The following is a 13,827-nucleotide window of genomic DNA, read 5'->3' as shown; positions in this document are numbered from 1 at the left end:
CATGGCTGGTTTCCTGGATACAGCAGGGTTGCAAACCTCCAAACTAAGGCCACAGCCTCCACTCAGCCAGCGCCTCTGCCGTGCTATGCCACTGCATGTGATGACAGAGCAGGTTATCCATGGTGGAGCCAGCTTGTGCAAAAAGAACAACTTCACTCGTCACTTTCCAATGCCATTATACATTGACCACAGCTCCATGGTTGGGCCTTACACCACACAAACAAGAACACCACAAAGCTCCAGCATCCAAATGCTCCTCATACTGGAAGCAGGCCACAGACATAGAGACCAGCTCACCGCCCTCTCCATGCACATATGAACGGCAAGAACAAAACAGGTATTTTGGAGATGCCATGGAGGCACAGAGAGATCAAGGGGAAAGGTCAGACGAGCTCAGCTCACCCGGTGCATTGAGAGACTGCAAAGAGGAATGCAAGCTCAGCTGGTGGGGTGAGGATCGGAAATCAAAGTAGGATCTCCCGGGGAAGCTGGGTTGTAGATTAAGGGTGGAGGAGAAAGGACTCATTCTACGGAGCGGCAATCTTTCCGAAGGCACTGGAAAAGGGAGTGTCTGTTCTTCTGAATCTGTGTCTAGATGTAAGATCAATGCAAACTAGAGATCAGAAATCTGCTATGGTTCCCCAAGACCTGCCTTACCAATGCATTTGCACAAAGCCTCACCCATCCCGCAGGTGCCACAAGGCATTTACAAAACCAAAGTGGCTTTGGGCCGGGAGGGCATTCTCAGCAGGTCAGGACTCAAACATCATGGACAAGTGCTTTCATTTGCCCCTATTTTTAGTGGTAGATAAAGTATCTTGGAAGGTTTCCTTTTCATTAAACGTTTTAGAGTTGAATTTAGAAACTCTAGAGGTAGATTTTACCCATTGATGACCAAGAGTAATACTTTACCCCCCTTCAGCTACCTTGGAATTACTACCTGTGCGACAATGGCCTATTAAAGGGTTTCTATTTAGATGATGATTTTCTTTAACCAATTCTTTGCTTTCCCATAGTTTTTCCTTTTCTCTCTTATATATATATTTCCATTTCTAAATGGACGAGATGATTTTTCTATACTAGCACACTCAATACTTGTTCTTTGAATAAAAGAAGATAGGACTGAACAAGTAATCAGATAAGGAGTCTTACCTTTGTTTCTGAATTAAGATCAGACTCCAGGGATGCCACTTGGACATCTCTGGTTCTCTAATAATAAACAGTCTGTGGGACAGTGGTGAGGTGCGTTGGTGGCAAAAATGTCTTTATTTTCAGATACTTGGGTATGGTGTGAAGATCACTAAATTACAAAAATCACTCCTTTCTGTTTTGTCAAACAATAGTTTGTTCTATGTAGTAGGGTGGTTCCAGTCAGAGATAGATGTTTTACCAATTGGGCCTTCTTAGAACACAGTGTGGACAATAATAATTTAAGAAGTATAGAGGGGAAAAAAAAAGAAGTATAGATGGCATAATATGGTAACATTCTATGTCCAAACCCGAGGAACTATCTTTTCATTACAAAAACAATTTTGTTTTAGGGGATTGTTCTTGAAGATGTTCCTGAGAATATTTTTCTGGCTTGAGTCTGTCAGCATGCTTCTCTGTGTTGAACATACCCTTGTCCTATCAAAATGCTATTGTGGGCATGTTCAAACCAAAATAACTGGAGTGTGTGTATAACATGATAATATTTGAAAAGCTCAGAACAAGGGCACTGACTTGTTTTAATACTGTCAAGAGTCAGCCGCATTTTAGTTTCTCCATTTACAATATTAAAGTTAGCTTTTCAGGCTTTAATCTTATCCTTGGAAAGGTTTTTGTTTTGTATTGCTTTTCAAGAAAATTATAAAAAGATCTCAGAGTAAAGGAACTGTTATTATGGAGTTGTATTCCCAAAAATATATATTCAAAGGTTCTTCTATCTAAACTTCATATAATTTGGGTTACATGACATAGTGGTCATTTCTTTGTTCAGAATCATAAATCAGAAATGATTCCTCTTATAATTGTCTCAAGGGGGAATTAGTCTTTTAGTTTAATGGAAAATTTGAAGTACAACACAGCATCATAAACTGACATGGGCTTTGATTAGGGAGAGAAGGCCGCATTTATGTCATAAGAGATTTTTTATTAATAAGAATTTGCTTGGAAATGTATTTTCACCAGGTGGTAGCAATCAATTCATTATATTGAAAATATTTGTTGCTTTAAAAATTAATGAAAAGGATATGCATAGTGAAATTAATTCTAGAGTATATGAACCTCCAAGTTGTCATCTGAAAACCAGTGAAGAAATGCATACAGGATCCAGACCCTGGGTAGCATTTCTGAGCCATCATGAAACATACTCACCTTTCCTATTCTGAGTACCAAGTTGGTGACGGCACCACTCTGTGGGGTGGGGCTGAGAGTAGCTGTGGTTATTCATGGGATTAATTACTTGACACTAGAATAGTTATTGTTTTTCTAACCTTTTATATGGATCCATTATTTATTGATGACCCAATTTGCCTTGACTCCGCTCACTTTTGAATGATGTTCTCTTTTCAGGCAAGCTTGTTTAATACCCACATTATCCAATCATCCCATCTCTTTTTTTCCCCACCTATGGCCTCCCATACCCTTCAGCTGGGCCCTTACCCCATTTTCTCTAAGGAGCTCCTAAAAAATATTTCTTATCTCATCATTAAATCTTTCCAAATGAATTATGAGAGGGAGAATGTTTTCCACCTAATCCCAGGTTTAGCCAGACTAAACAAGCAAGCAGTGCTCCTTTATGCCCTTCCCCATAGACACATAGTACAAATATTTGGTCAGATGCCTGTAAGTAATCCATGTTACTTGATATTATCTTAGATTTCCGGAGTCTTAGAGGAAGACACTTGGGAAAATCTGGGGACCAATCATCAAGCTTTCCCTTGAAATATCCTGGGTTGAGGAACTCATTGTCTCTGGGCAGTCCCCTTCAGTTTACTGCCATTGCTTATATTTGTCTGGATATACCTCTTTGGGAGCTCCACTTATCAATTGTAGCATTATTCTCTGGGGCCAAGATCACTAGTTCTTCCAGTATTTGAGTGCAGTCACCAATCCCCTTTAAATCTTCCCTTTTCTGGGCTAAAAATAATCTATTTCCACCCCTTTTTCTATGCTATGAATTTCAAATCTTAACTCTCTTTGTCTTGCCCTTCTGGACATACTAAAAAACATGAACCAAAGACACTAAGACAATATTGGGCATAGTATTGCCACTTCCTGGTTTAGTCAATTACACAACTCACAATGAACATACACACAGCTATTCAAGGGTATATTTTATGCTATACCCATGGGATGCAGGAAGGATACATCCTACTTCCTCATCTCCCCTTGAAAGCACAACTGAGAGGGGCACTTGACGGGATGAACACTGGGTGTTATACAATATGTTGGCAAATTGAACTCCAATAAAAAAATATTAAAAAAAAAGCACAACTAATGAGATCTGTAGAAGACTTCTCAGCCATTAATGTTCTATTAGCCAAGACAGATAGGAACAGGGTTTATCTCTACTCACTCTCCACCCAAACAAACACATGATATGGAAGCTGTTTCAGGTCATAGCTAGTATTCAGGATCATTATTATTAATTTTTAATGTATAGATAGGTCACTAGAGGAAAAACAAGTCGCAACTTAAAAGATTTTAAATTTCTTGTCACATTTCACGACTTGCAGTGACCCTGTCTGCTGAACAGTTTTGCTGAATAAAAATAGCTTATCGCGGAAGACCAATGGAAAGAGAAGTAGAGTGCCTGCTGAATACTGGCATGGTGACTCTAGGCACAACTGGAATTCTGCGGTGAGGACTGTGCTTATAAGGGGAATGTGTCAAGACACACTTTCAATCAACTCTGTCATTGACCACTATTTTCCTCTTGTCCTTGCCCAGACTGCTTTCCCTTCCCAACTGGAATTGGCTGGATTCTGGAGTCAAGGCCTATGCTTAAAAGAAGCCATCAGGAATAATCAAAGCAAAGAGCAGCTGGGGAATCACACTTATTATTTATTGACTTTGGGTTCAAGGTGAAAAAAGAATGTCTAGGTGGTATAGTCCTGTGTGGCTTATGGTACATGCTTCTTTTATTTATTCATTTGTTAACATTTATTGAACATCTACCATGTGCCATTGTATTAAAACTGGGCAGGTGGAAAACATGGAGTTGAAGGGAGAGCTGACCCTAAGAAAAAGACTAATTTAGAGAAAATCTTCTAGGATTAGAATTTCTTGACTTATCCCAACATGTACATGTACAGGGTATGAAAGATTTCTGTATTGTGGTAGAGTGATTTGGAAATATTCCTCACCAGTCTGTGAGGTGTTATTTTTGGAATTTGAAGAGGAAAAGCAAACCGACAGCGCTTCCTTATGACAGTGTACGTTAATGCAGCTCTCTCTCTCTTTTTTTTTTTTTTTCTGCGACTGGTAGAATTCTTGGTTATCTTTTTGTCTGGTAGTGAACAGCTTCATAACTCAGGCAGCCCTGGGGTATTGGTCCAATAGGACGGGCGTATTTCAAAGCCCAGAAAGATGAGATATATCAGAACTGCACAAGCAGCATTAAAGATGAGTTTCAGTTCAATTATAAACCAGCTATAAAATAATTCGCTTTTGTTGGGAAGAGTTTAAAGAGACAAATGAATGAAGGAGGCTAAGTTTCCTTAAATGATCTAATACGCATACAAAGTCACAATTATGTCCAACTTGTACATAAGTTACAGTGAAAGGTGGTATTTTAAGCTCTTTTAAGGGTGGCATTAATTGCAGTTGAGGAGTGAGAAACAAATCTGTTTTTGAAAAAATTCCTTATAAGAGAAGAAATGAAATAGTCTCTTACCACCCCTGGGACAGTTGCACACTTTGTCACCAAATCCTCCACTCCAATTTAGAATACCATGGCATTATTTATAAGTAACTACCATCAGAAGAACTAAAAATTCCTGTATTTCAAATAGATACAACAGATTCCAAAGGACTAATCTGCTCCCCAGAGTGTCAACTGCAAAACATATTCCCCAGAACCAAATATAGGGTCTGGATTAAATTCAGTACTATGGGAAAATTCAAGAAATTCCCTGGGGTATCATGCATGTTGTCAAAATTAAAAGGAACAGACTATCTCTCTTTTCTGGGCTCTGAAAACTATCACACCTCTCACTTTGGATTTTGTAAAATCTACCCAAATTTGTTCAGGTATGATTTACCTACCTTGAGGATTTTGTCCTGGGAACGCACATTCTTCTAACTAAGTAATGTTTTGGGAGCTCTGATGCTCTGAATTAAGAAAAATAAAGCAGAGGCATAGGAAAAATGATCTCCAGTGGATGATATACTCTTCCCTATACAATCCTTTATCAATAATTTCCTATTAGTGTTGAATTCTCAGTATCATAAGCAGAGCTCTAAGACCTATTAAGACCCTTGCACAAGGCAGAGGTGTCTATGCCTGTTCATAGCATTTTCTGAAACAGTTAACAGATTTCAGCAGTAATTTTGAAGAGAGAAACCATACAAGAAAAGCAGGGGTACAAGTTGAAAAGAACTTGGAGGTTATCTGTTCTAAGTCCATAGTGATAGAGATAAAAACAAAAACAAAACAAACCCCGCTCTAAACCAAGAAAGCCCTCCCAATACTCACCCACCTGTCAACACAAAAACAACAAAACAAAACCCACTGAATTCCAGAAAGGTTAAAGGACACTGCCCAAGTTACACTGCCTGCTGTGGTAGGACAGGATAGGGACCCAGGCAGGATCAATTCCAGGGGAATAAAATTTTGGGAGTGACAAGGCTATTGCTTCTCTTTCTGTGCCTTGGAAATGTATAAAAGGTAGTTTATACCACAGGCCATGGCGTCTTAGGGCGTGAACAAAGTTTGTGGAGATGAACCTAGTTATCATTCTTTAAATCTTGTACTATATTGAGTGAGGGTGACTCTTCTCCAAATGGAGTGTTCTATGGACTGGGGCAATTAGGGATTGAAAGCCAATACATCATCCTCTCCTTTGGAATTTTGGTCTTGGGGGACGGTAAGTAGAGGAGTTCCCTGCTGTTCTTCTGAGACTGGGTGAGGTTCTTCACCCCACCTGCCCAAGGTTACAAGTTCTCTCGGGGGTTTTAATACATCAGGATTTAAGAGCGCAGTACTTATGTTGCTCCAAAATCGCTATAAAATATCTGCAAAGAGATTTTGGACAGATGCATCTGGGGCTATTTTGGGGCCATATGCTGCTTACGTCACTGAATACTCTTTGGGTTAATTTCTTTCAATGCGTGGAAGAAGGAGATATCACATTGGAAGGGGTAGTATGATGCTAATAGCCTAAAAGGGATAATAGGCATTTTAATTTTATGAATAACATCTTCTATGCCCTTTTTTAGAAAGCATTTTCTAAGATGTAATTTTAAGAATCCTAAGCCTTTTATTATCATTAGAGAAGATAATCCTGAAAAGTGTTGTGGAGATGATTCCTGTGGACATTCAACTAAGAAGATGCTCTCAAGCATCTTGTCTAAAGCCCGATTCTCCATTTATCACCATTTACCTTCTCTTCAGTTTCCTCAACAGTTGAGAACTGGAAGGCTGAGAGCTCTTGCCAATAATGGCTCTGTGGTTTCAGTCAGAGCAGGGCTACAAGTCCCAGACCTCATTTGGTAGGGTCTTTTAAGGACCTGGGAGATCTGGCTCTGCTATTCCTTTTCTTTCCCAAGTAGCCACCTGTCCCTGCCAGCCAATAGCATGTTCTGTTACCAACAGAGGAGAAGGGCCTCTCACTTTGGGGAGGGAGGGTGAGTGGGTGAGAAATTGGAGATGCAGAGACAGAAGAAAAGGACAGGACCTGAGTAGGAGCTTGTATATGATGCTGGAAAGGACAGCCTCTCCACACCTCCTTCTTAAAGAGTGTTATTTTTTTTTTTTCACCAAAATTCTAACATGACTCTTTGAAAGTGTAAAAGTCCATTTCTTGCTGGGGTTTCTGGATAAACACATGAGGCAGCTACATGATACTGCTGCATTTTGACAAGATGTTTTCACTCACTTAGCAAACAGACTTAGGATAGATTTCCCTATTACCTCCCTTTTGATTGAGTGCAAATAGCACTGTTCTAATGTCAGCCCCAAAATGCACCAGGCAGTGTGGGTTGGAAGGCCCAGGTCTGACATGTCACTTAATGTCTCAAAAGCTCAATTTTCCCATTTGTAAGATGAGATAATAATTATACTATTTCCTCCTAGAGTGTGTGGTAGGTGGAATAAAGGCTTGCCCAAAATGTCCATGTCATATCATCCTTGGAATCTGTTATCTTATGTGGTAAAAAGAACTTTGCAGATGTAATTAGAGTAAGGATTTTGAGATAGAGAGATTATCCAGATGGGCCTAAGGTAATCACAAGGGTCCTTATAAAACAGAAGCAGGAAGCCCAGAGTCAGAAAGAGATTGGAAGATGCTACACTGCTAGCTTTGCAGATGGAGGAAGGGGCCATGAGCCAAGGAATGCAGGTGGCTTCTAGAAGCTGGAAAAGGAAAGAGAACAGATTCTCTTCTAGAACTACCTGAACAAATATAGTCCTATTGATACCTCACTGTTTGCTTAGTGAAATCCACTTAGAATCCTGACCTCCAGAAATGTAAGGTAATAGATTTGTGTTGTTTTAAACTATTAAGTTTGTAGTAATTTGTTACAGCAGCAATAGGAAATTAATACACAGGGTAAGTCTGGAATATTGCAGCAACAGAACAGGAGGGGGGGTTTGCATTAGCAGTGGGGATGGAGATATAAAGTCTTTATAATTATTTTAGGGTGAACAAAAAAATTCCTAGTTTTTCCTTAGGACCTTATAGCAAAACACAGAATGGCTAGTTTTTATACAGTTCTTCTACTGGATTTCGGTATTCTTAAAAAAAAAATTGTTGGCTGTCATTTTTCATGGAATCTTTTAATGGACAATGAGAAAAGTTTCTAGAAGTTCCCTGACACAAAATGAAATAGGGTTTATTGCAATAGTTTTCTCATGGTATTTTGTATTGTGATTCAATAAGCCTTCTGATATATACCTAATATCTGTCACCAAGGATTTCAGATAAATACTGACTTTTAAATGTTAGACGAAAATATTTTTGCAATTCATTTTACACTTTCTAACTTTCTTAACCAGAACATAAACCACAGAATCCTCTCTTTTGACTTTTTTTGTGGGGGTGTCTGTTCTCAATTTTTCCAGTTACCTTCCCTACTCACCAATCCCTTTCCTCTCTTGTAATGTGATGCTCCTCATCTGCTGCAGTCTTCCCAAGTGGGTCATGAGCTCAGTGGACTCATGTATAAAGTAAGAGTGAGCAAGAACTGAGTGAGACCAAGGACCCCGCTGTAAGGACAGCACAGAAATGTCTATACCTGAGCTTTGTCCTTTTTACCCCAATCAGAGGTCATTGTCACTTCTTGATTGTAAGATAACTATCTAGATTGCAGGTGAATATCTTAGCTCTAGAGAGGTGAGGTACCATAAATTTTAGGCACTCTGAGTCAGGAGTCATGGAGTGTAGGAAGGAGGAATGGAGTCTATGCTCTAGGGCAGGGGACACACCTCATGCATCTTTGTGATCCTGGACCCAGCACAGTGCCTGACAAAACTTAGGTGCTCCATTAATGTTTTTAAATGAGTGAGTTTTCTTTATCATAGTCAGCTCAAGGCCAATTTTGAAGTTTTTGCCTTGCTTACAGTTAATCCTGTTTGGATTTCTGTCTGTCCATCTGGTTCTCTGTCTTCCCTCCTTTTTTGGATCATATTCATTTTCCCTGCAATATGTTGTAACTTATTTCATGTAACTATTAGATGTAAAACCATCAGAATATGATTTCTATGAAAATAAAAATGTAAAAGGCCCTGTTGCTTGTTAGTCAAAATTAAATTCTAAATAGCAGAATTAAAGTGATTTTTAAAAAAAAATGGGATGGTTCATACATTTCTGGTATAAAATCTAGCTGGAAAGCAATTGAGAAACACAGATCAAGGACTTTAAAAGTGGGGGATCCCTGGGTGGCGCAGCGGTTTGGCGCCTGCCTTTGGCCCAGGGCGCAATCCTGGATACCCGGGATCGAATCCCACGTCGAGCTCCCTGCATGGAGCCTGCTTCTCCCTCTGCCTGTGTCTCTGCCTCTCTCTCTCTCTCTCTCGTGTGTGTGTGTGACTATCATGAATAAATAAATAAAATCTTTAAAAAAAATAAAAAGAAAAGGACTTTAAAAGTGTTTATACTCCTTGGTCCAGTAATTCCAACTCAAGAATTTGTCCAAGGAAGCTAATAAAGATTTGTGTTGGAGAGTATTGATTGAATAAAAGGTGCCACCCTTCATGTTCTTATTCCCCCAAAGGACTCTCACCTCTGCTAAGACTGTTGAAGCATTCCTTGGTAATTTTTTCCCCCCAAGAGGGGGGTCAGTGAGAGATCCTCTTTTCAGCCAGCTGAGAGTCTTAGTGAGTTATTTGAGCCCCAGGAATGTTACCTTTGGTCTATTTCATTTTCTCTCCAGATTCAAGAACAAGAAAAAGGTAAGTCTGTTTAGATAGGTAGAGGGAAAATAGGTTAAAGTAAATAGGAAAATATCCTATTCTGTTCTCAGCCTTGTATTACAAAAAAAAAAAAAAAATTGTCTTTCAGGAGTAGAGTCTCCCAGACAGAATAAGCCCCAGAACTACATAGGAAGAAGGCCTTGTTACATAATGGATATTCTTTTGCAGATAGTTTCAAAGACTGTGACACAGCCATGAGGGCTATTAAATGAATTACTTTAAAAATATATACAATGAGGGATGTGTGCCACATTTTAAAATTTCATTAAGGTTCTTAATTGCTTACAGTTATATTTCTTCTTAAGTCAAGGTAATTTGGCTTAGAGCTGCGACTGGCTTTATTTGCATGGCTCTCTTAGGTACATTACCAAGAACTCTGCCTTCAGAAACTAATCACACTTAAACGCATCTAGTAATGCGTTTTTTTCTTTCCTTTTCTCTTTGAATAACACATTCTTTATAATTTCCATTGAATTAAATTATTTTTCATTGTTTTCTTGACTGATCCCTGGATATAAATGATGTCTTCCTGCTAGTCTTCCTTCCCAGTGGTTATAATTACTTGTAAGTATGTAACTGGTTGTGTGTCTGGTGTTTCAAGGCCTATCTCTCCTCGTAGACTGTAAGCTCATAAAAGCAGGGGTGACATCCGCTCAGCCCTCTACACCACAGTGTAGCACACAGTGAGCCTTTACCAAGTACTACCCAATAAATAAAACAAACAGAACTGCTTCTGGAAAAAATGATCAGCATTTATAACAATGTGGACATCTGATCTCCCCTGCATAATGTTACCTGTAAGTCAGCAGATGGTTTTATGATAGTTCAAAGAGTATAAGTGACAAGTGGTTTAGACTTTGGACTAAATGCATGTAAACACAAGCTAGAGTTGCTATCACATATGAATCAGATCCTTCTGTAATACAGACTTTTGTTTTGAACTTTGGAAAAGGGTCAGCTGTTGCTAAGAAGACTGCTAAAGCTCTTGTTACAGTAGAAAGCTGAAATGAACCACCACATCATCCCCAAGAACAGCAAACAAAAAAAAACTTCCAAAGCAAACCTTTCCAGGAACTGTAGAAAGAAAGATTAATAGAGTATAATAAGTTCAGTTAATTTATTGAACCCTGTCAATGGCATTTTTCTCACTGATTTCTAAAAAACAAAAAAATATATATATATAATTTTTTAATTCTATAGGCTTTCTATATTTTTACAAGGTTGATCAACATTTTTAAATTAGCTATTCATTATATATTTTTTCTTGCTTTCTAAACCTTGTCTCACCATGTGAATGAGTTAGAATGAGGGAGAAACAAATAGAACAAACCAAAGTTATGGAGAAAGTATGTGTGTGAACTTTATTTCATCATGAGAAAATCACTTCTGTGCAGTAACAGAGAATACTGATATATCTACACGATGATAAGGTTTTCTTTGTATTTAGATACATACCTTATATTTGTACACAATATATAAAATTCATGGAGGAAATTAATTTCTACAGTACAGTTTCTTTGTTGGAAGAGGACTTGTTCCGTTAGTTTCTTTTAGAAAATGACCCCCAGTTCTGTGACTGTGGTACCAGGGATCGCAGTTCCAATCCTGTAATTTATTAGACACCATAATCTTATGAACAATAAGAGAAACTGAGAAACTACATCCTCCTGCAGGATGAAAAGAGAAACATGAATGCTCAAGCTGCTATGCTAGTAACTGATTTTAGCGGAAGAATATGATTTCCATGATGTATTATGAATAGAAATTGTAGGTCTCATGATACATATTAGCAACATTGCTGCAAACTGTCTCCCTGCTCTGATGGCATGCACTTCACTCGTCAATCAAACCGCCTTTTACGCCCATGGGAAATGAGGCCATCATCATGAAGGGCCTTCTGCATTGCATGTAGGCAACTCTTGGAGGGCTTTAGCATTTAGGCAGGGTACTTGGGAAAATAGGCAACAGCTCTCAAGGAGACAGGTCATCCCAGAGAGACGTTACTAAAATGATCATTCGGGAAGCTGTCGCTACCACATCCCTCTAACCCAATGGGAATAGGTCGTGTGGGCATTTTGCCTTCAGCTAATCCTTTGCTTTAAATAGCATCCCTCACAGACTTACAACTGCTCCCCAAGCACGGTTTTTATGGCTAGGGGCCCGTCAACCTTGCTGTGGGATTTGAAGTTGTGCTTGTTTTTAACCATGTGAACCATTTTAAGGGTGATTGGCACCAGCCAAGGTTTGTGGGAAGTGGGAAAAAACCACCACCACAGTTCTTTGACCTAACATCTTGAACAAAATCAACACAATTAGTTCTGCAGAGGGAAGGTATGGGGAATGCCGGGGGGGTGACTTCTATGATTAAAATGACACCCAGAAGGTCTGAAAATGCTTTGGCACTGACCACAAATACCTCTTCATAAAGGTTTAATTTCATGTGCTGTGATTGCTTTTAAAATGAAAGTGTTAAAAGCCTCAGAGGTGATACCTGGTCATCAAATGCAAGCTCCTCTTTCAAGAGGAATGGGTTGACTTTGATGACCGAAATATTTACAGTACGGCCAAGAAGCAAAAGTTCTCTGGGGCTTGACCTTGTACGATGGCCCTTAATGGCCTAACCCAGCCTAACAGGATGGGCAAAGGTGAAAATGGCGAGGTAATGCGGAGTTGCTGGTCATTTCCTGTTTGGTGCCCACAGGAAGCCTCAGTCCTGGTGCCGCCGGCCTCAGCTTTGGGAGTGAGATGGAAGCGGTCCGCGCTGGGTAAGCCAGGAGTGGCCGACAGGCCCTCTCCAAACAGCTCTATCACCCCACACCCCTCGGAAACACGTGCAGTAACACAAATCCACAGCTGGAAAGAACCTTGGCCCCACCCTCACAAACAGGCAAGTGCTACAAAGCAATTTAGAATCCTCTGGGTAAAACTGGCAAATGATGTGTATCGTGGAGAATGGGAGCCTGCCCTAGAGCCTAGAATACATTTGTTTCACACACTGGGGGTGGGGGACATTCAGGCCTTCATTTTTTCAGCGTCTTCAACTGCAGCTTATTTAGAGTGTTATCAAAGGAAGCCGACGCCCCAGGCCATTTGAACTGCCGCTGTGGACTCTTTGGTTTGATCACATCCACATACCATGGGCTCTCTAACGCACGGCAGGAGAGGAACAGCGGCTTTGTGCCAGAATGCAGAGCAAGTCATGGAAACACTTCAGAATTGTGGGCAGTGGTGGGGTTACCTCCGGGCTTGGCAGCCACGTTAGATGCCTCGCAGTTCTCGCTCTGAGGGATACTGCTGAAGGGCCTTACCCTCAGACGTTTGGAGGACCAGGGTCTTGCTGTACTGGCTGACTCCTGTTTTATTGAAGGCCTTGATGCGGGCATTGTACGTGCTGTTGAAGTGAAGACCGTCCACGGTGCACATCGTCTCCTTTCCGACATACACTTCCTGAGGGTCAACAAATAATAGGCTGCTGTTTAATGCCAGCCCTCAGGAGGGCTTAGGGAGGCAGCGTCACTCTGTGGTTAAGGAGCTAGCATTTTGGTGTCAGCCTGATCTGGATTCAAATCCTGTGGGATAGCAAACCACGTAATTGACCTTTTCATTTTTTTTAAAAGATTTATTTATTTATTATTTGAGAGAGAGAGAATGGGGAAGGGAGGAGAGGAGGGAGAGGGAGAGATGGAGAATCTCAAGTAGACTCCCCACTAAGTACGGAGCCCAATGTGGGGCTTGATCTCATGACCCTGAACTCATGATCTGAGCAGAAACGAAGAGTTGGATGCTCAACCGACTGAGCCACCCAGGAACCCCTAATTGGACTTTTAAAGTCTCAGTTTCCTCATCTGTAAAATGGGGACAGATGATACCCAGTTTATGAGGTTGCTATGATGATCATAGAAGGAGGTTCTGTGCACAAACTAACATAGTGCCTTATGTTTAGCATGGGCCTGTCAGCTTAATGCATGGTATTTACTAGTGGTTAGGGCTTAAAACACTAAAATTGAGTGCTTAGAGTTAGCATTATGCTTATTACTATTACCTTGGCATCTATACATATATTATACCTACCTAACTCTTTACCCATCAGTGTAATTTGTAAAAACTTGTTTGGAAAACATGAGGGTGGTCTCTATGCTGTGTTTATAACTCCACTGGTAACTTCAGGAACTGTGACAAAAATTACACTCAAAGTCATAGGCGTATAGGTT

The 13,827-nt window shown here is 40.1% G+C and overlaps 1 protein-coding gene across 9 annotated transcripts in view; it reads right to left on the bottom strand.

Moving 5' to 3' along the window:
- TRIM9 (tripartite motif containing 9) overlaps positions 1 to 13,827 on the bottom strand; it is a 106,764-nt gene that overhangs the window by 8,788 nt on the left and 84,149 nt on the right. For 6 of the 9 annotated variants that reach the window (XM_055303858.1, XM_055303862.1, XM_055303859.1 and 3 more), the window contains exon 7: positions 12,925 to 13,063. In XM_055303858.1, the coding sequence (XP_055159833.1) occupies positions 12,925 to 13,063 (139 nt within the window). Of the gene's footprint in view, positions 1 to 402; positions 592 to 12,924; positions 13,064 to 13,827 lie in introns of all 9 variants that reach the window. The other 3 variants (XM_055303865.1, XM_055303863.1, XM_055303864.1) reach the window with 1 other exon arrangement.

The sequence above is a fragment of the Nyctereutes procyonoides genome, unplaced genomic scaffold (genome assembly GCF_905146905.1).
Source record: "Nyctereutes procyonoides isolate TBG_1078 unplaced genomic scaffold, NYPRO_anot_genome, whole genome shotgun sequence".
In the NCBI taxonomy this organism is placed as follows: domain Eukaryota; kingdom Metazoa; phylum Chordata; class Mammalia; order Carnivora; family Canidae; genus Nyctereutes; species Nyctereutes procyonoides.
This window is presented reverse-complemented; position numbering and strand designations above follow the sequence as displayed.